Source organism: Rhinopithecus roxellana, chromosome 15, assembly GCF_007565055.1.
Source record: "Rhinopithecus roxellana isolate Shanxi Qingling chromosome 15, ASM756505v1, whole genome shotgun sequence".
NCBI lineage: Eukaryota > Metazoa > Chordata > Mammalia > Primates > Cercopithecidae > Rhinopithecus > Rhinopithecus roxellana.
In genome coordinates this window covers 9082755-9104793 of record NC_044563.1, presented here as the reverse complement: position 1 = coordinate 9104793, position 22039 = coordinate 9082755, and the positions used below count along the sequence as shown (strand labels likewise).

Here is a 22039-nt window from a genome sequence, read left to right as displayed (position 1 = left end):
TGAGATAGAGCGTTGTTCCTGGCTGCCTTCTGCACTGTGGGCAGTGGAGGTGTGGCAGGGCATGAGTAGTGCAGTATAAAGCCAGCAAAAGTGGATTTCTCAGGGTGGAAATAAGAATCCTTGACTCTGGGAAGCCTAGCTCACCTGCAAACTGCATTCTTAGCACAGGGGAGGGCAGGATGCTGCCACAGACCCAGGGATTTTACCCTCTAACCTAACCCGTCTGTGAAGGGTAGGGGCAGCACCTGTATTGCGGGGAGCGTCAGTGTATGTGTCTCTTCGTGTGGGCAGCATGTCTGTGTGGTGGGGGAGGGGGCAGCATGTCTGTGTGTGTGTGTGTGTAGGTGATTAGGTGTGTAGGTGCGTGCAGGGAGGTCTCTGTGCCTGATACCCCTAATGGTTCAGTTCCGGGTTTTTCATATCCTTGGGAGACAGGTCTCTTCTCCTCCCTGCCCCAGAATCAAATCATCCCAATTCTGTAGAGAAATGAGAAGTAGTGTTCACCTGATTTAGACTGTGCTGAGCCGGCAGAGGGGCAGAGAGGACCAAGAGAGGTCCAAGGTTGGAAGGGGAAGGAGGGATTACCTTCCTACCCTCGGAATTGCTAGGGTCAAGGAAAAGAGGGGAGGATCAGAGGAGGAGCTGCTGCTGGAGAGGGATAACCAGAGGCTGAAAAGTCTATTTTCTTCTTTCGTGGGGCTGGGTTAGGTGAGGAGGGTCACTAGGCCTAACCTCCCACCGAGGGCAGGGATCTTAGCCCTTCATGCTCCACCTGTGTGCGAGCTTGGAGAAACACTGGACTGGCGGACCCAGGCTCAGCGCTGCCAAAAATTCCACTCCTGGTTTTTGCACACACCAGCCCGTCTGCCCCTGACTGCCGCGGTGTTGAGTTCCGAGCTGACGCCCTCGAGCCGCCAGCAAGCGGAAAACCCGGAGTGGATCTCTACGCCTTTTGGATCGGAGCCAAAGGGCACCTCGGAGGAGGTGGCCGGCTGCCGCCCTGCCCGGTGCCAGGACGCGGCCATTGGGGGAGCACAGGCCGGGGGTGGGTCGTGCAGCGGACCCGGACCCGCTGAACGGACAAGCCGGGCCGTGGGGCTCGGCGGCCCTCCCCGCCGGGGCTGCGGGCGGGCGGAGCACGGGGCGGCGGCCGTGCCCTCGGGGCGGCTCCGGGCGGTGGCGGGCGCGGGTGCAGTGCGGCGCGCGGCCGGCAGCGGGCGCAGGCGGCTGCCGTGGTCGCGGCGTTTGGCGGCGAGCGGGCGGCGCCGGCGGTGCCCCGGGCGCGCTCACACACGCGCTCACACACACACATACACACGGCCTCGTACACACACACGCTCCGGCGCGCACACGCGGCGCGCAGGCCGGAGGGAGGAGGCTCGGCGGGGCTCGGCGGCGGCGGTGGCAACGTGCTCCGCGGGCGGGCGGGAGGGCTGGCGGGCGGCCCCCGCTCCCCGGCTCCGCGGCTCGGTGCAGCCCGCGCGGCCCCCGCCCTCGGACCCGCCCCCGGGGGTCGCCCGGCCCCATGCCCAGCGGCGGCGGCGGAGCAGCGCGCGGCCGCGGGCGGCTCTGAGGAGCCCGGAGGGAACCGGCGACGAGGGGACCATGTACCGGGACCTGGAGGCGGCCAGCCCAGGTAAGCGCGGCCCCGGCGGGCTGGGGCGCCCCGCACCGGCGGGCAGGACGGCGGCAGCGCCGGACACCGTCTCGGAGCCCCAGCCTGGGGCTGCTGTCCGCTTGGAGCCGCACGGGTTCCCCCAGGGGTCATCCCAGCCCCGGGGGCGCGGGCTTGAGCGGCAGCGGCTTGGACCCTGGTCCCCCGCAGTCCAGACACTGCCAGCCTGGATGTCCGGGACCGGCTTCGCAGTGTCCCCACAAGGACCTACCCCCCACCCCCCAGCAGCCCAAGGACAACGTGTGTGGCGGAGCAAGGAACCGCTGCCCCTGTGGGAGCCGGGCAGTGCCCTCAGAGACACCCATGGCTCCCCAGCACCGGTGCCCCGGGGGTGCCAGCGCTGGCGGACCCCAGGGCGAGGATCCCGGCAGGTCTTGGCCAAGGGTGTGGGCACAGGGGAGCGGAGTGGCATCACAGTGCCAACTGTGAATTGAGAGGGTGCCAGGGGGCAAGTGGGAATCTGGTGCGGCAGCCGGGCAGGGAGGCTCTGGGGGGTGGGGAACCGCAGGGGTGTTGATGGGGGAGACGGGGTGCCTGAAGGGAAAGAGAGCAGGGGCTCTTGAGAATGGGGCTGCCAAGAGAATGTTCTCCTGGGCTTGGGGAGGGGGAAGCAAACAACCCCAAACTCTCTCACATCCTGGGGGAGAGGGCCGAACTCCTTTGCCTTCTGCTTCGCCCGCCAGGAGAGTGGCCTGGGAGCCCACTGTCTGCTTCGTATCCTCTAAGCCAAAGCCAAAGAATCTTCCCGTCTTCCTCTGAAATTGCTCTGCCATTTCCTCCTTGGCTCCCGATACCTCCTCACCCAGTGCCCACCTGTAGGCAGGTCCTCTGCAGCTCCTGCCCAGGCTCCGTCCCCGCTCCCACCTGGGGTGCTCCACCCAGTCCCAGCACCCCCAGTCTGCCAGTTCTGGCATCAGGGTCTGTTTCTGGGCTTCTCTCTGATGCTAAAAGCGTAACTCCCCAGCCCAGGACGTGCTCCCAAATGCAGAGCCTCCAGGCTCCCTGCTGCCAGCCTCCTGGGGGTGGCGGTGCTGTGGGGAAGGAACAGCTCCAAGACCCTGCACAGAAGGAGCCTGCAGCCCTGAGGCTCCTGAAGGCAGTCCAGTGGGTGCTGGCTTTGCCCACTCTTGCCCCAGCCCCACATTTGCTCTTCCCCTCTAGGGGCAGCCTCAGCCTGTCTCTGCCTCCTGAGGAATCTGCTCCCACCCCTCCTCAATTCTTTTCAGCCTAGTCGATATTGAGGATGACCCACTGGGCGCCAGACTTGCCCTCACTCAGCACTTGGATATGAGGGTGATTCAGTCTCCTTCTCTGGAACCTTGCGCCCTTCTCTGAATGTCCTCTAGGTGAGGGCTGAAGGGGCATTGCCTGTGGAGAGGCCGCCCCTCATCTGTCTGGACCCAGGTCACCTACCCTGGCATCTTCCTCCAAGATGCCGCCAGCTTCCAGCACATGGCCCGTGGCAGGAACGTTCTCTTGCTCAGCTCACCTTCTCAGAAGCCGGTAGCTTAGTTCAGAAGCCAGCTCTGGGGTATGAGGATAGAAGATAGGGAAACAGTAAGGACACTCTCTGTCCCCTCGCCCACCAGGCTGGCAGCCTCCCCTCTGTCCTGTTAGGCCGCTAGCCTGGGGCCATGCCCTCGTTCCCTCTCCCTCCCTCCTCTTCCCTCCCATGCCTGGGCACCATGACATCACCACTCCTTCAAGCACCTCTGCCCTTGCCACGGAGGCCAGCTTGACGTGCTTGGCATCTTCTAGGCAAAGGGTCTGGAGTCCAGTGCCATCCCTGGTGTGCTGGCAGCCCCCAACTCTTCCCTCACCCCCTCCTTGAATGCGCCTCTCTGGCTGCAGTTGGGACCTGTCTTGCCCACCCTAGTTGCAGCTGCAGGACCCACCAGTGCCTGTGGTGGGGCAGCTGTGACCGGGAAAGGGATTGGCCTGAGGCTGACTGCTCTCTGGTGTGGGCATTAGGCTGGGTGGGGTCAGACATAGGCTGGAGAGGGCAGAGTTTGCCTTTGATCCTAGTCGTCTGGGGTCCTTGAGGAGTCAGAGATCTCATGCTGGCCTCTGCTCTCTGGCATCCCTGCTCACTTTCGTAGGCCCCATAGTTCCAAGTCCGATTCCGCTTCCCCCAGCTCTCCCAAGGTTGCCCAGACTCAGCTCCCCAAGCCAGGGCTCTGTGCCCCCCATTTCTGCCCCCCCCCAATCTCCCCTTGGCTGGTACTGGTTGGGACTGAGATATGCAAATTGATTTCTGTGTAACTCAGGCCACCCCTCCCCTCCCCTCTGGTCCCCCAGGGGCCAGTGCCTTTATATCCTGATCCTCTCATCCCACTCTCAGGAACACCTGCGGCCCAATCCTTTAAAAAAAAAAAAAAAATCTGTCCTCTCCTGCTCCCCTTTGCCTCACGCTGGTTCCAGAGGATCCCTGTGGTACTCCCTCCCTCATTCCGCTTACTGTGCAGGTCCCCGCAGGGCTCAGCTACTGCTAGGACCTTACCTGACGATGCGGTTCTCTCCCTACTTGGGCCCCAGGCTCCCAGGCCCTTGGCTCCCTGATCTATTGTGAATGAAGAAGGGGACTGTGGGCAATAATCAGAGTCCAATGAAGAACCCAGACCAGCCCCCTCCCATGCACACCCAGCTCCACACTCTGCCCAGCTTCCCTAGGCCATACCTGCAGCCTCCCTTCTGCCCCCTCCTAGACTTCAGGGCCTCTCTCTGCCCTCGGCCTTCACCCTCTGGTTCAACCTGAAGTCCCTGTGTCTCTCGGACTGCTTGTCCCCAGACCAGGCGGGCCCCAGCAGGCCTGCAGGGGTCAGCGTTGCAGTGGGCAGGCAGGACAGCAGCAGGAAAAGAGAGAGGGAGGGAGAGGTGACCTTGCAGTGAGCTGGTGAGCAAGGCCAGAGAGGGAACCACTAGGACAGAGGTTAGGTCCTGAAGGCTGCCTGCCCTGCCCCCAGCCCTCTGTGAGCTTGTCCCTGGGGGCAGTAATGCTTGAAGCCTTCTTTTGTCCCACCTGTTAGTGGGCTCTGTTCCCTGCAGGGCAGGGGGCCTTGGCACAGCAGGCCTCCTCTCTCAAGGCGAAGGATCCACGAGATTGTCCAGGCCAACCCTCCACTCACTGGGCACAAGTTAGGGGAAGAGGCTGATGGCGGGTGAAGGAGGTACAGAAGTTAGGGGTGTGGCTGAAAGGGCAGATCAAGGGTGTGCCCTGAGGACCACCTGGGTTAGAGGCCAGGGCTGGAGCATGGGAAGGTCAAAGGAAGCCTGACTGTGTCCACCTATTTCACCAACAACCTCTCTCCTCCCACCTACCTCCCCAAAGCCTGCCCCATCGGCACACACCCGGGCCTCCCTAGCCTGCATCCTGGGCTTGGGTCAGAGTCCAGACTGGAGATCAAATGCTCTCCCCACAGGCCAGGACACAGTGGAGGACCTGAGGCTGGGCAAGTCTAAAACCCAGAGGGGATGAGGATGGTTTCAATGGGGCATGGGCCAGGGCAGCCAGTGCCCCCAAGCTGTTGTGTTATCGTGGAGACAGGCCCCCTCCTTGGCCCTGGTTCACACTGTTCTGTGGCCTTGCAGGGAAGCTTGATCAACAAGCTGCCCACTTGAGGGCTGGGGGATAGTGGGCAGGGAGACAGCCCCAGAGCCCCTCCTCACACTGGGGAGGGCGTTAGAGCAGGCTGGATTGAGGTGGGAACATACAGGCCAGTAGGTGACAGGTAAGGGGACAGCTGGAAGGTAGGGCAATAGGTGGGTGCCGGGTGAGCAAAGACAGGTCCTGGGCAGCTGGGTTCTGCTCCTGGCTGACCTCAAGCTCAGACTTAAGGGGCATTGAGGACAACATGGAGTGCCCGTGGGGTCTGTCCCCTTGTTATACCCTCTAGCCCCGCCATTGCAGGATGTTGTGTGGGACAGGCAGAGGAGCCGTATATGGTTCCCTCCCCCTCCTGAGTCCCCCCATCCCACTCCCCACCTACCCCCTATTCTCTCAGGGACTTTGAATCCTTATTGAATTTGATGGACCATTTTTGTTTTCAATAACTGGTTCCCCCAGGGGAGTGAGGCCAAGAACAGCAGGGAGAGGAGCTGGGAGGGGTCACGTGGAGGCGGGAGGCCCAGTCCTGAGCTGATGACCCCCAGCTGGAGAATGAATTGGCTTGATGGCTCCTCAGAGCACTGTGGCATCCCAGGTGGGCATGGGCAGCCCTGTATAGAGCTGGTCCTATAGTGTTCCACGGACAGTGCCCGGCAGGTGGCATATGTGGCCGAGAGGTCAACTTTCTCTTGTCAGGGCAGTGACTGGTTTGGCCAGGTGCCGGCATCAGCCGGTGCCAGGCCCAGCCCCAGTGCCTGCCTGCCTTGCCAGGGAACCCCAGCTGGTGATGCCAGGTGAATTCTGTCAGTTCCATGGGCATGGAGGTCCCTGACCTTCCAGGCAGCAGGGGCAGCCCTGCTGGGCCCTATCCAACTGGTGTCTAGAGGGCAGAGCTTTGGTCTCACCCAGCAGAATTCCCCAAGGGCTGGAACAGAGTTGGCAGACAGCATGGGACCTGTGGAAGGGGCTGGACTGTGCCCAGAGCTTGCGCCTGGAATTCCAGGTCCAGTTGGTTGGAAGGTGGGCGGGTGCATCCGGCCTGCTCTGGGCGGTCTCTGCAGCCTCCACCTGGAAGGCCCCCTTGAGATAGAATGGACCAGGAGCTGAGGTATTGTGAGCTGGAACCCCTGCAAAGCTGCATGTTTGGGGAACTGGTATCTTCATGTGATTGAGCCCACGCGTGGAAGGGGAGGGCGGAGCCGGGGGGAGAGGCGCTGTCTGTGTGTGTACCTAGTGCGTGTGCCGGTGGCAGCTGGATGGCCATAATATCTGCATTCATCTGAGTGCCAGGACCGCTGTAAACAGCAGCTAATGAGTGTATTTGTAGCAAGGTGCGTTGAGGTGCATGGGGAGCTATGACGGAAAGCTTTACGGGAGGGCCCCTCCCCGGGCCCTGTACCTGGCCAGGCCGGGCCTGTGTGCCAGGGACCCTGCCTACCCCCTGCCACACCCTCCCACCCGCTGGCATGGCCACGAAGTCCTCGTCTGCTGGGAGCAGGGCCTTACCTGGCTGTATGGCATACATGGGTGTGGACGGGAGTGATCATGGGAGCTTTCATGTGTACAGATACAAGCGTTTCCATGACGGTGTGGGGCTGTTAGCATGTGTGTATGTGTCTGGGTCAAACTGAGATCACCTGTGTGTTTGTGACTAGGTCTGTTTATGTGCATGTGTGTATGCACTGCTTCCCCAGGCCCTAAGAGGAGGGCTGCCCATCGTCTCTGTAGTGACCCTGATAGTGACAAAACAAAAGATGCTGGTAAAACAGGCGTGTGCTGCTGGCTCTGCTCCTTCAGTGCCCTTCCTGGAGTACAGAAGGCTGGGGGCTTCCATGGCTGACCGAAGGAGAAAGGGGGGTGACTATTCTGCCCATTAGAGGAGACAGGAGAGAGAGGTCTGAGCTCCAGCCCCAGTGGGCTCCCATAGTTGCTGCTTGCATCACGGATTGGGGAGAACCTGGGGGCTAGAGAGCCCTCTGGTTCTAGAACCCCCAGGAGCCCCAGGAATGAGAGAGGAATGGTGCCTACCTGTTAGTCCTAGCTGGTTGGTGGAGCATGCACCCTGCCACCAGCCAGGGTAGGCTGGCATGAGGGGGTCGGAGGCAGAAGGGGTGCCTGCGTGAGGCTCTGCATGAGGGGAGTGGAGGAGAGAGCGTGCGGCTAATGTGTCCAATTAAATTACTTCAAACCCTGCCGCTGCAGCTGTTCCCGGCGGGGCCCTGGGTACAAATTGGATCCGTCTCATTACCATGGGGTGGTGTCAGCGGGGCCAGAGAGCGGCGGCCAGCATGGCCGGCACATAGCAGGCCGTGTCCCGCTCTGCCGGGCCTGGGCCCAGGTCGGCCCCCTCAAGCATTTGCTTGCTCCAGCACCCCTCAGAGGAAGTGCCCCGGGTCCAGATACTGGGGCTCCCCGCACACTATCCAAGGATGAGGGTCAGGGATGGCAGCCAAGGGACCCTTGGAAACACTTTCTCCAGGAATGGGGGTTTTGTGCTTTGCAGAGGGACCAGCTTAAGGAATTCCCCCTCTCAGGTCACCAAACACATCCTGTGTCCTCCCCTGATAATAACAATAGCATGATAATAGCAAGCCTTGTGGAGCGCTCAGTATGTGCTGAGCACTTTACATATGTGCCTCCAGGGACAGCTTGCTTGAGCTAGGGCTCTAGGGTCAAACAGCTATTGATTCGAATCCTGGCAGAGACACTTGCTGCTGTGTCTCTGGAGCAGGTCAGTCCACCTCTCTGGGCTTGGGTTTCATCTTCTGTTAAATGGGTATGATGGTTCTTACCTCTCAGGTGGTTGGAGGATGAGGTGAGATAAGGCAGAAAAAGTATTTAGCAGAGAGCCAACCCATAGTAAACACTCAGCCAGAGGCAGCTGTTCTCAAAATTGTCCTGTACCAAGCAATTGATGTGTGGGATGAGGGTTCTGGATCCTCCAAGGAGGACATGCCTGCTACTTCCATGGTGGAGGAGTTGGGGAGGGCTTCATGGAGGCAGTGTCAAGAGACATGTGTGCTCACTATGTGCCAGGTGCTGTTTTAAGCACATAACATGCGTTAGCCCCTCCGTCCTCAGAACCACCTTGGGAAGTGCGAACTTGCAGTTAGAAGTAGGTCTGGGATTCCAGCCACGAGCCAGACCTAAGGGTATGAGCTTCAGATACAGGGCCTTGAGTCCTAAAGGAAGAATAAGAGCTTTGCCATGTGAGCGAGCAGAAGTGAGGCAGTCGGTGAGGTGGGGACAGCACATGCAATGGCTCAGAGGTTTGAGGGATGTTGGCCAGTTGAGGCAGCAGTGAGTGCTTGAGCATGGCCAGAAGGGAGACCTTTGGGGCACAATAGCAGGAAGTGAGGCTTGGGAAGGTAGGTTGGTCCAGATTATGAAGGGGTTGGCATTTTGAAAGAGGAAAACTGAAATTCTTTTAAAAAGTAAGGCATTTGGAGAGCCATGGATGGCTTTTGAGCAGGTCTCTATAAAGAACTTTGACAGCACGGTAGTGTGGAGGGTGGGAAGTCGGGAGGCAGGCGGATAGATGGAGCTAGAGTCTCAGCAATTAACATATCTGCCCCTACCTCTGCTGGGAGATCTGCAGTGTCCAGCTAGCCTGGGCTCTGCCCTTGGAAAGCTTGCGGCAGATTATAGGCAGTCGGGGGGTAACCAGGTGCAGGTGGACATGAATGAACACCCTGAGGGGGCTTCCCAGGTGCTTGGGGTATCAGAGACAGCCTCCCAGCAAGGGATATAGAGCCAAAATGGGCAGGCTCAGGGCCCTGTGGACACAGTTAGTCCTCTTGAGGATTTGTTCTGTACCCACATAACCCTCCCAGGCATCAGGGCCAGGCCTGGGAGGGGCCACACGGCTCCTGCTCCAGCTGCCAGGCCTGAGCTCCAGAGCCCCACCAAAGCCAACCTGTCTCCATGGCAGCTAGGCGGGCCAACCCCCTCTCCATGCCCACGGCCCCTGGCACAGGGGCCCATCCACAGCAGGGCCTGGGTATGTCTTCCCACTTCCCTTAGGGGTCATCCCAAGGCAAACGCCCTCACACAGAGGCGCTGGCAGCACACATGCATGTTGGCATTTGGGTACGTGTGCACACATGATGTGTGTGTGTGTATGTGTGTGTCCTGCAGCAGGAAGCAGGGAGGTGGGGACTGTCTGTGTTGACTACCCACCTTAGCGGGAGATTTGTTCCCCCTGAGTGGGGGTCAGATAGGTGCCAGACCCTGATGCCAGGATGAACTGTGGACTCCTGTCTTGGAGACTGGGATGAGAAAGGCAGCCCAGAGAAGGGGCAGCTAGGAGAAATGGAAGGTTAGGGAAAGCCACAAGGGAGAGGCTCCCGGTGGTGCCTGGTGGGTCCACAGACCACCTTGTTCTTTCCATTCATCATGTCCTGTCATCTTCACAGCAGTCTTGCAAGGGGGATATCCAATTCACTGCAGTGCAGATGAGGAAACGGAGACTCAGAGAGGTTGAGTGTCTTGCCTGGGTCACTCAGTAGAGCAGGAATAAGATTGCAAGTTGGCCTCACTCCAAAGCCTGGGTCTTAACCACTGGGCTACATTGCCTGGTGCCTCCTTATCCTACTAGGCTCCGAGCCAGCCCGTCTCTCAGCCTGTCTCTCAGAAGGGAGCACTACGAGTTGGTACTGGCTGCAGAGCTGGACTCAAAGGGTGTCCCAGTGCCTCTTCTAATGCTGGGGTATCCCCTAAAGCCTTTGTTCTTCCTGGAATGGCAGGAGTCTCCTTCCCACCCTGTCTCCATTCTCTCTACTGGCAAGGTGGAGGGATCCTCTCACTCATGGGGGAGGCTCTCAGGAGAAGGGGAGGAACCCCTCTCTCCCTCCTTGGCACCTGCCAGCCCTGGAGGAGCCTGATGAATTGTCTGTGTGCCCCCCCCAACCTCATTCCTCCCTCTTCAGCCCCCGCCTGGTTGGGGAGGTGCGAAGGGAGTGATTTCACAGCCTGTCAGCTGAGGCCTAAAAATACCCAGAACTCTAAGATGCTTGGGCAGGGGGAGGAGAGAGCAGGGACCAGGGATAGGGTGGTGAAGGGTGCGATGGTAACTTGGCCAGAGGAGCCCAGGTGGCACCACAGTCCTGCTCAGGAATGATGGGAGACCCTCTGTCCCCAGGGTCCCCATCTGACCCCATATCTGGCAGTGACCGAGGGGGCCAGTGTCTCGAGAGTCTTGAGAGCTCAGCTCTGGCACTCAGACCTAAGGGAGGGCTTAGTCTCAGATAGGAGCCGTTGTGGACCCGAGGCCCCCTGGAGCCTCCAGTTGATGCCTCTCTCTCCCTCTCCACCCCCAGGTTGGCTGGCATCTTTGGGCCGTGGGAGCCAGGCTGTGCCTGAGTCTGCTTCCTTCCTGGAGAAGGTGCCCGCTTCTGCTAGGGGAGAGGCGTGAGGAAGGCAGTGTGGATGGGGGTGCCGGCAGGTGCGGGATGTGACGTGCCAGCCACCCAGGCACTAGAAGGAAGCAGAGGAGAAGGGGTGTGGTGGCCCACGTCACTGCCACATGGCTGTGCGCTGCAGCATGGCACATGGCCCCCACAAGTCAACCAGTGCTCAGAGACAGGAACACGTGTATATGTGTGTGTGTGCATGGACCTGCTAGAGTCGGCTTGTTTTGGTGCTGGGATGCTTGTGGACATGTGTGACCCAGCCTGGCTACTTCAGGTAGAAATTAGGTGAAGGCACAGGAGTGGGTGTGGGAGCATGAGCTAACATACCTCACTTCATGCAGATGCATGACTGTCTGTGTGCTTCCCGCGTGGAAACACGATGGTAGGTGTGTCTGTGCAGAGGCACATGGGCACACGTCTGTGGGGCGACAAGCAGGGGCTGAGAGGGTCCTTAGGGAAAGAATGCAGAGTGGTGGCCAGGGCATAGGGACTCTGGATCAAAAGTAATGAGGCTCAAATCCTAGATGTGCCATGTGCTGACTTGCTTTGTGGCCCTGGGCAACTGACTTAACCTTTCAGTGCTTCGTTTCCCACCTGTAAAATGGAGGGAATAATAGCACCCTCATGGGACTGTTGGGAAAATTCAGTGAGTTAGTATCTGTAAACCACCTAGAACTGTGCCTGTCACAGAGTTAGCACCATGTACTTAGTAGTTCTTCTTATTATCTTGTCCTACCCTTTGATGGTACAGGTGGGAATATGAAGGCCCACAGAGGGACAATGACCTGTCCAAAGTCACATAGTAAGTTAGTGGCAGAACTAAGACTAAAAACCAGACTCTAACGCCTTAAGACAGGGCTTGTTCAAGTCGTGGACCTCATGGATTGCAGTCCTACTGGAGTGTGGGGCTTAGATTGTGCCAGGGCTGTTCTGGGACCTTGGGAACTCAGGGACCTGCACATCTTCAGATAATGTTGAGGGATCTTCAGGGCAGTGGCCTCAAAATGACCAGCTGCATGAGTCAGAACCATGCCACTGGCTAGCTGTGTGGACTTGGCCAGGTCACCCAACCCTGCTGCGTCTCAGTTTTTTTCCCTATAATGGAATAGTAGTGATACATACTTTATAGTGTTGTTGGGATCAAATGAGATCCTGCATGTAATGTCTTAAGTGGCTGGCACACTGTACCTAGTAAGTGCTCAATAATGTTTGTTACAGTTATAACCATCTCACCCTATGCTCCATAAATGTGATTTCCTTTGGTTCCCTTCCAGCCCCTGGCTACCCTCACTCCCTTCTGCCTGCCACCCCACACTCCAGAGAGCTTTGATCAGGACTGACTTGCTGGCAGCCATGACTTGTCTTTGTCTCCCATTGTTGCCCTTTGCCCAGAAGGGAACAGGACCCACCAGTAGGACTTAGCCCCTGAGCCCTCTGCGTCTGGCCTCATCACTCACTTGACCTTGGACAGGCACCGTTTCCTCTCTGTGCCTTGATCCTCCCTCTGAAAGTGGAGAGGCTGGACACAGCCCCAGAAGCTCCTGGTTGTGTTGCTGTGTGGCCCAGGAGGGCCCCTGGCTCGGCCTACTTGAGGGGGTGGCAGGTTGGCAGGGAGGGAGGTCAGCTGGCTGCCCCGGGTGAGTGGAGCATCTGGGGCCTGAGCCGGCTGGTGGCCTGCCATCATGCCCGCCCGCACCTGTGGCTGCGTAGGAGGGTGTGCAGGCCTGGCTGGCTGGGCACTGACATTGGGGGAAGCTCAAGGACAATGACGTAGAGAAAGCCCTTCTTGGGGCTCTGGGAGCTGCCACTCCAAGCCGTCCTCCCCCGCTCTCCTCCCCCTTCTCCCTGGGGTTTTCCTTCAGCAATTCCTCCTTCCTCCCTGTCCTTCCTCTCCCCTTCCCCTTCCTGGAGGCTTCCAGTATCTCTCTCTCTCTCTGCCTCTGCCCCTTCTGTAATCTTGACCATTTTCTGGTGCACCTTCTCACTTCCTCTCCTTCCATAGAGGGGAGATTGCTACCCCTTCCTGTCTCTCTGGTTCCTGAGATTCCTCCTTTCTTCCTTTGATGTGTCCCCATTTTTCTAGCTCCTCCTGGCTCCCTCTGCTGCCCCAGAGCCCAGGTCTCTCTCACTTACTCTGCATGGGCATGTCCAGGCTCCTTCCAGCTTTTTGTTCCCTTGCTCTCTCCCACTTCAGAGTCCCTCCCTCCCCAGAATCCCTGCCTCCCTTCTTCCAGTTCTGTGGAGCTCTTTGCTCCTCCACCAGCATCCCCTGCCCTGACAGGACCCTGACCCAGGCAGTTTCTGTGGCTGGAGCTGCTACCCAGTACCTCCACAACCCCCCTGCCCTCTGTGAGTTGAGAAAAGGGTCAGTCCAGGGCCCAGGGACTGGCAGCCCTGCCTCCTAATTAGCAGGAGGTAATTGCCTGGAAAAAAAAAATTCATTTAGAATGAGACTCCGAGACTCCAAGTTAAAGCTGAGCCAACCAATGGACCCCAGGGAGGAGGAGAGGGGAAGCAGCCCAGGTCCTGGCCTCAGGAAGCCCCTCAGGAGATGAAAGCCCCTATGACTCCCTGTCTGGCTTGTCCCCAGCACCCCAGCCTTAGGGAAGTGGGAAGAGTGCACTGGACTGAGTGTCCCACCGTCTTTGCCTGAGTTCTGGTTCCACTGCTCACTGTGTGACTTGGGGCAAGCCATTTATTCCTTTGAGCCATACTTTTCTCTCTTATAAAATCAGAACAGGGCCATCCTTGCCCACTTCACCCCTCAGGATCATGAGGGTCAATTCAGACAGTGGCTCTGAAAGCACTTGGCAGGCTGTAAAGTGCTACAGAGTGCAAGGTGTTACTCTCTTCCTCCACGTGGCTCTCAGCCGAGAGGTGAGGATGGTGGGGGACTGGAGTGGTCTTGGAGAAACCTGAGGGATAGTGTGGCCTCTAGGACATGGAAGGATGGTGTGGTAGATCCAGCTGAATGGCAAGAGTAAGGGCAGACGGATGCACTCTCCCATGCCCATCTCAGCCCTCGCTGGCTGCGGCAGCCTGAGTGGTCACCTCCCTTTCTGATCCTTACTTCCCTCCTCTGTAGGAGGCTGAGCATGATGCTTCCTCCTGGGGAGGCAGGGTGGCTGGAAGGCTAAATGAGATCATGTTTGCAGAGCTCTTAGCACAGTCCTTGGCATACAGTAAGTGCTCAATAAATGATACATATGTCTCATTTAACTATGTCTACTGTAATTAAGGGCTATTATTTTGACTCCCTTGACTCCAGAGAAGCTGTGGTTTTGGGTGCTATCTTCAGGTGGTATTATTTGTTTTGCTTTTTGTTTTTGGAAGGGGGAGAATCTCTACAACCCAGTAAGGTTCATATCAAGCAGTCCCTAGAAACACCAAGCAGATCTGCCTCTCAAAGAGCCCCCACCTGTAGGGTGGGGGAACAGGAGTGGACTGCAATTACGGCATTCTCCTGCAACCTCACGTTTTCCTGGCGGGGGGGGGGGGTGGGTGTGGGCAAAGTTCTTGTTTGGATGGGGGAGAGGTGTGGAGCCTCTGCTGGGGAAGGCCACAGAGGAAAGGTTGGTGTTTGTTTAAACAAGCCTTCCCCACCCACCTTGGAGGAGGGAGCAGGAAGTTTTGCCTACCCCAGGTCTGCCCACCTGGGTTGAGCCTGCACTGTGACCCGGGCAGCCCCAAGGCGGCCAGGACGCAGACAGACTGGAGTTTGCGGGTGTCGGGCAACGCTGCAAGCTCTGAGCGCCAGATTGCCCCGGGAGTGGTGAGGGGGCGGCGGGGGCCGGAGAACCGTCTGCCGCTGCTTCCCCGCCGGCCCAGGCCGCCGCTGGGGACCGTCTGTGCGCCCGCCGGGGTGCAGTGCCCGCGCCAGCCACCAGGAGGCAGTGCGGCGGGCCCCGGGAGGGAATGGGGCGTGGTATTTACCACGTTCGTGGGGCGGCCCTTTTTGTCCTGAGTCAGGACTGGGGTCTTCAGCATCCGAGGACTTAACTCGAGGAAAGGGGGCTCTTGTCGCTGGTTGCTGCCATAGCTTCAGCTGAGGGTTGATCAGGGAGGCACTGGCAGAGGAAGGCGGAATCACTATGCACAGTCTCGGATCCTGCTCGCTGGGAGCTGCGCAAAGGGCGACCTGGAAGAGGGCGCAGCCCCAGGAGTGAGTTCTGTTTCAGCACCAAGGACAAGGAGCCGCGTGGCCGACAGCTGTTTCAGCACCGTGGACAGCTCTCGGGGGGGGGGGCGGGACGCTCTATGGCTCCATCCTAATATTTGCCGTGTAAATGATACCCCTGAATATGATAGAACGGCATCTCGTAGAGGGACTCTCAGACCCTGCATTCCAGCCAGGAGGCTTAGGACGAGAGAGTTGAGTGAGTAGCCTAAGGTCACACAACTGGCAAGTGACAGAACGGGATTCAGATCTCCAGTGGTCTCTCTCTGTCTGTCTCTCCCGCCCCTGGATTCCCACTAGTTATCTCTGTCCTGAAACCTCTCTGGAAGCTTCACATTATGTTGCATCCCCCAAGAGCCCTCGAGCTGGCAAAGATTAAGTGTACTTCCCTTCCCAACCATAAGCCCTGGCCATGGATTTGAATCCCAGGATGGAAGATTTCTAGCCCCGGTGGCCTTCACAGCTCCAAGCCTCAGGTGGGAGGGCATTCGGGCAGGTGGCCCGTGAGGAAGCCTATGACTTGGGGAGATAAAGTTGAGTCATCAGCATGAGGAGCTTTTAAGTGCTCTGAGATTCTTAAATGAAACATAGCATACAGTTCCAACCCCAGCTTCTCTGCAGCGTGTATTATTAATAACAATAAGATGCTGATTTAGGCCAAGGCACAACAATGCATTATTCATAGGAGTAACTAGTGGTCAAGGCCCACACTTAATCATCACACGTCCCTGGTCCTGCCTCTGCTCCACATTCCCGGCGAAGAGGCCCCCCTGCCTCCAGTCTGAACCCCACCTTTCTTGGACTCCGGATGCTCTGACGGACATGATCATTTTCACAGCTGCTCAGGTGGCTCATCAGCTTTGGGATCAAGGTGGGTGGGAAGGGTGTCAGGTTCCGAGCTAACTCCTGGCTAGCCACTCTTCAGTCTGGGCTCCCAGTTCAGAGCTGGCACCTGGCCCTTTCCATCCTGAATGGCTTTGGCCCTGATGATTTCTGGGCTTAGCAGCTCTCTGGGGTCTACAGATGGCCAGTCTCCCCTTCCCCCTCTTTTGAGGCTGAATACTGAAGCCAGATGCACCAGGCCTCCCTAGGCCAGGAATTGTGGGAGGTAGGAGTGGCTGTGGTGAGGTGAAGTGAGGGGGTCACTGAGCAGAAGATACCATCACCTCCATTAAATTCAATAATGCATGTGAAACCCTCGGTAAACTGTGGAACACTTTATAAACTGCTCTGCACTGTACAGATATAAGCCATTATTACCAAGGCCATGTGTCAACTGGAAGAGAGAGAAGAGGTGGGGAAGGTGTGGACAAGGTCCTCATAGCTTACCAGGCCTCGCTCTCTGATGAGGAGTAGGTGTGCTTGTGGATCCTGACATGTCCCCGTCCAATTTCTTGCTGGAACGGCTGCTGGCCCATCCAGATAATCCTTCATTCGCTGTTTACTCACTTGGCACCTCCTCTGAATTCTAAACCGTCTGCATCCAGCCGGCCTCTGCGGCCCCTGCCAGCGCACTCTCCCTAGCTCACTCACACATTATCTGTTTTTATTACAGTCAAGGTTGAGGAAGCTTGCTCGTGCTGAGCCCCTATTTTCAGCTACTTGTAACTTTCCAAAACAATTCCCCTTGGGCTTCCTCTTTTGCTAGCCTAGTTCCCACCCTGGGTGAAGCCCGAGGGGTTGTGGGCACCTCTACAACTTTCCAAAGGACACTCAGAGAATGTCCAGAGGGCATGAGTTGGGGGTAGGTCCAAGGCCCAGCTTTCCTGGGAAATAAGTGCTGGTCGTTCTCCCCTCTTTCTTCTTTTATCCTTCTCGCCTATCCCAATTTCTTTGTCCTCTTGCAAGAGAAGAGCTGGCCCTGTTCCCAAGGTGGGTGGCCTGGAAGGGGGAGTCTTACAGTGGAAAGAGGTCAGGAAATTCTGCAAGATGGCAAGACCTGGAGCTTTGCCTGATTGTCTGGGGTGCAGGGTTTAGCTCACTGGCTTTCTGTTCCTTTCTCCCCAACTCTGCCTCTTTCTGGCTTTCTTGTGTGTGTTGGGTTGAGGGGAGGGAGGGAAGCAGGATAGGCACCAAAAATGTCCCCCTTCCCATGCCCGGATCACCCTGGAGCTGGTAAGCTCTGCCCACTTGTAAATGCCTGCCATCTTCCCCCATTTCCATCTGCTCAGCATGCGCATGGAGGGTGCTTCCTATGGAAACCTGTGACTCCAGCTTTCACTGTTTCCCACCTTGAACGTCATCGGGAGCCACCAAAAGATGGGGGTGGGGAAGTGCTGGGCCTTGACGTGTATTGCAGAATCAGGTGGGAGGAGGCAGGCTCAGGATGGGGACATGCTGGCAGATGTAGCCCCAACCACCCCCAGCAGCATTCTGCTTTATCTCCAGAGTAGTGTTTGCACCCTGATGAGTACCAGAGACAGAGCCCTGGGCAAGTCCTTGGGACACCCCATTTTCCTCCTCTTCCCACTCCTAGACTGTCCAGTGCCAGACACCCAACCCCCAACCTGTCCTGGGACCCTGAGGCCAGCTGAGCCTTCATCTATTGAAGGTGCTTCTCTGAGGCCAATGCCTGGGCCAGTGGAGGGGGGGAAGGAGCCCCAGGACATGTGTGTGTGTCAGAGGAGTCTCTGAAGTACCTGGGGTAATTTGGGCATGGCTCTAACTGGTAACATTCTTGGGAGAGTGGGAGCCCTTTCCCTGACTGCTGTCTGTGTCCGCTCAGGTTCTTTCTTCTTTTCTGTCTATTCTCAGAGTGTCTTATTTCAAGGCATGGCTCCCCTAGAGTGGAACAAGAGTAAGAGCCACAGGGTTTGAGGTCTTATAGACCTGCAATCTAATCCTGGCTTTACCTCTCTTCTGCTGTGTGTTACTGGGCAAGCACTTAACCCTCCTGAACCTCAGTTTCCTTCTTTGTAAAATGGGCGTAAGAGTATTTACCCTCAGAGGGGTGCTGAGGTCTACGGACATGATTCAATGCCAAGCATACGTTAGTTACTTTGATGAAAGACACTTGGGAAGGAGAGCAGTGGCCTGGGACCTGTGAATGCCTATAAGAGCCTCCAGGAGCAGAAGCAGTCTAGGTCAGGAGAGCTTGGGGGTGATGGAGCAACTCTGGAAGGGCTGAGTGTGGGGAGTGTGCATGTCACCATCTGAGAGTGTGAGCACACATGAATTCTCGGGGAAAGAGCCTATAGGCACAGATTCCCAGTAGGTCCAGCAGGCTCTCTGCACCTTGACCTAGGCTACATGCTGTGGGAGACCCTGAGCAATTGGGAGACAGGATATTATCCTGTTGCCCTGCTTGTGGGGGTCAGGTCTATCCCCAAGAAAAGGAGGTTGACAAATGGATCCATTAATTCAAGTTTGGAGAAGGAAGAGACTGCTATGAGTGCCTGTCATTGGGGAGGGCTTCTTGGAGGAGGTGGGCTTGTGTGAGACCTTGAATGATTTCATGAATTTGTTTAGCAATTACTCATCCAACCTCTCCTGTGTACCAGACTTTGGTCTTCAAAGATGAGTGAGCTGGGGGTCTCAATCCTCTAAGTGTGCCCAGTTGGGGAAGGACATAGAAAGAGCTAATTATTAACCCAAAATAGCTAATTGTCATAGTTACTAGGGAGGCAGAAAGGACTGTAGGAGGGGAGACCATCTTTTTTTTTTTTTTTTTTTTTTTTTTTTTTTTTTTTTTTTTTTTTTTGAGACGGAGTCTTGCTCTGCCACCAAGGCTGGAGTGCAGTGGCCGGCTCTCAGCTCACTGCAAGCTCCGCCTCCCGGGTTCACGCCATTCTCCTGTCTCAGCCTCCCGAGTAGTTGGGACTACAGGCGCCCGCCTCATCGCCCGGCTAGTTTTTTGTATTTTTTAGTAGAGACGGGGTTTCACCGTGTTAGCCAGGATGGACTCGATCTCCTGACCTCGTGATCCGCCCGTCTCGGCCTCCCAAAGTGCTGGGATTACAGGCTTGAGCCACCGCGCCCGGCCGAGACCATCTTTGTTTAGTCGCTTTGAAGATAGAGAAGGAAAGGCATTCCAGGAAGAAGGAACAGCCTAGGCAAAGCGTCATAAGTGTGACAAGGGTTGGCCTGCTTGTGGGAAAGAGGAAAGTGTGGCTAGGTTGTACAGTCTAGCACATTACAGAATGCCATCACATTCGTCAGCTCAAAGGGAGGTCACTGTGGCTGGGTAGGAAAGGATGGGCTCAAGCACCTATTATTCCCCATGCCTTAGTTTCTTCCCCTGTGAAATGGAGATAATAATGGTCCGAGGTTGTGGAGATGGTTCATGTAAACTTCATGGCGCAGTATCTGCCACACTGTGTGCACTCAACTAATGTTAGCTATTATTTGATGGTGACAGCACCCCAGCAGGGAAGGTCAGGGGTTATAATAATCATTTGAAGGTAAAGTGTTCAGGCCCAGCATGGGCCTTGCCCTGGGTAACGTAGTTGGCCAGGGGCAGAGCTGGGGCGTGAACCCAGGTCATCTGCCTCCAAGTCTACAACATATCCCACCTCTCTGCCTCAGAAGGACAGACAGAATCTGAGTAGACAAGTGATGGCAAATTCATGGGAAGAGAATTCCAGGCTAGAGGAAGTACATGAATGCCTAGAGCTCGTGAATGGCGGAGCTGGCTGGGCATCTGCTTGTGGCCACGGCCATGGGTGTGTGTGCATGTGTGCATGGGTGTCTGTGCCAGGGTGAGTCTCTGTGGCTCGTGTCTGTGGCCTGTGTGCATGTGCCCACTGCTCCTGCGGCCCCCCTCCCGTTCCCCTCTGGGCAGCTGGTGAGCTTGCCCTCAGAAAGCCATTCCCTCTCCTGCAGCTCCCCAGGGCATCCCAGCAGCCAGCAGCCCTGTTTGATTCTGTTCATCCATAAATCATGTCTTGCTGAGGAGATGAGAAGGAGTTGGGAGTCAGGGCTGAGCCCTGGTAAGGGACTGGGTTGGGTCGGCAGTTCACACCTGAGGCCCAGCCTGGCTTCCACCTGTCACCCCTGACCCCATGTCCCCATGCCTTAGCCCTCCTCTTCCATACCGTAGGTGCTCACTGATGCTTGCTTTGGTCAAGCCCTGCAGGTCCTGGGAGGGGTGAGTGGTGCACAAAATTGAGTAAGATGTGACCTCTGACCTCTGCCATCCTGTGGAGAAAACTAGAGTGTATCCAGTCCAGTATTTCATTCAACACTATTGAGTGCCAACTCCGTGCCCCAGATATCTCTAATCCAGGGCACGATGTGATAATGCTATGATAATAGCTAGCATTTAGTGCCTACTTATTCCGTGTCAGGCACTGTGCTGAGTGCGTTGTACATGCTAATTCCTTTAAACCTCACCATGGTCCTGTGAGACTATGCTATTATTAACCCTCGTTTACAGATGGGGAAACCAAGGCACACAGCATTTAGGTTACATGGCTTGGAAGAATCAGAGCCAGAATTTGAGCCTGAGCAATCTGACTTCAGAGGCCTGGCACTAATCACTATACTCTAAAAGAAGAATGTAGGCCCAGTATGCTGGAAACTCAGAGGGAGGAGAAATTAATTCCCACTGGGCAGACTAAGGGAGGCTTTCTGGAGGAGGTCTTTTCATCTGGGCTTAAAAAAATCAGGAGTTTGTCAGGCAAAGTTGAACATGCGGAAAGAACAGAAAGGGTCCTGGGGTGTGTGTGTGTGTGTGTGTGTGTGTACATGTGTGCACACACCTGCTTGTAAAAGAGAGCTCTCAACTCATCACTGCAGCCTCTCCCATCTCTTCTCTTCCGTCTTATTTGGGTGACAAATGAGATAACATACAAGCATTGAACATTCAACAAATATTTGCTGAGCACCTCCTGTGTGTCAGACACTGAGCTTGTCATAGAGGATACTGGAGTGAGCAAAGCAGATACAGCCCCTTTCTTCGTGGACCCTGTAGTGTGGTATATAGTAGGTGCTTAATAAATAGTAGCACCTATTATTATCTTTGTTCCTGGAGGCCTGGGATTCTTCCTCCTTCATTCTTTCAATAAGCATTTATTGAGCACCTATTATATGCTCCACCGTTGGTGCTGAGAATACAGTGGTGAATAGGAGACCAAGCTCTGCTCTCATGGCACTGAGATGCTAGAAGGGAAGGCTGTGCATGGGCATCTTGTCCATCCTCAGAGGCAGGCCACTTCCTGGGGTACACAGACCTTACCCTGCGATCTCCTTGGGGGGTGGCATGGCCAGGAGCATAGGATGTGCCCACAGGACCCAGCAAAGCACACAGGACTCAGTTAGACCCTTCATCCTGAGCTGTAGTCAGCTGATATGCCCACCACAGGCCTGGGCAGAGGGGCAGCAGCCTGCTCCAGCTCATACCTCACTCCCAAGACACCCCCCCCACCCGGCATTGGACCCAGGAGGTCTGGCTCTGCCTAGCTCCTGGTTCACCCTGCCTCCCAGGTTTCCTGATGTTGCCTGTCTGCCCTTGTCTACGCTGTACCTTACCCCCCGGGACCCAGGATGTCTCCTCTGCCCAAGGATAGGTTGTGGCACTCAGCCCTGTCAAAAGGCTGACTAGGGCTGCAATATTTTCTTTCCCCCAGTGTTAATATGCTGACATTAAGGGGACTTGAAACCATGCATGTCATCTGAGGAGGGGTTAGAGGGCTGGGGCGGCTTTGCCTGGAGAAGACTTGAAGGGGACATTAGAACTGTCGGCAAGGATTTGGAGGCCTGTCATGTGGTAGAGGCAGCTGGCTCGTTCCTGGCAGCTCCGGAGGGCAGGCTCAGGACCAGCAGGGAAGTTTCTAGGGAGACAGATTCAGTTCTGCGAGAGGCACAGCAGCCCTCCCTAACAATGCCCGTCCAGGAAGGACCTGCTTCCTGCCTTCTGCTCCCTGCGGAAGCTCCCTGTCACCAACAGGGCTGCCCGTGGGCTTTGTGCATCCCTGGGCCTGACTTCATGACTTTCAAGGTTCCTTCCAGCTGGAGACACAGTGACTCCATACGCAGGAAATGGTTCACTCTGGCTGGTAGGCAAGAACACGCTTGTACCCCTTGATGGCGACATCTCCCTTAGGATCTTCTTAGGATCTCCTTAGGATATCAGCGTGCTGGCCGAGGACATCAAGTCACTTTTATTCACAACATCGATGCAATTTGCAGTGGCAAGTGTTTATTTCACCCTGCCTTTGAGGGCTGTCCGAGGG

General features: G+C 56.6%; 1 protein-coding gene across 3 annotated transcripts in view; it reads left to right on the top strand.

Annotated features, from left to right (window-relative positions):
* The first annotated feature begins 1325 nt into the window (after window positions 1-1325).
* SYT7 (synaptotagmin 7) overlaps window positions 1326-22039 on the top strand; it is a 66402-nt gene continuing 45688 nt past the window's right edge. Inside the window, exon 1 of one of the 3 annotated variants that reach the window (XM_030918819.1) lies at window positions 1326-1636. In XM_030918819.1, coding sequence (XP_030774679.1) covers window positions 1606-1636 — 31 coding nt within the window. In that variant the 5' untranslated portion in view covers window positions 1326-1605. The remainder of the gene's footprint in view (window positions 1637-22039) is intronic. The other 2 variants (XM_030918820.1, XM_030918821.1) reach the window with 2 other exon arrangements.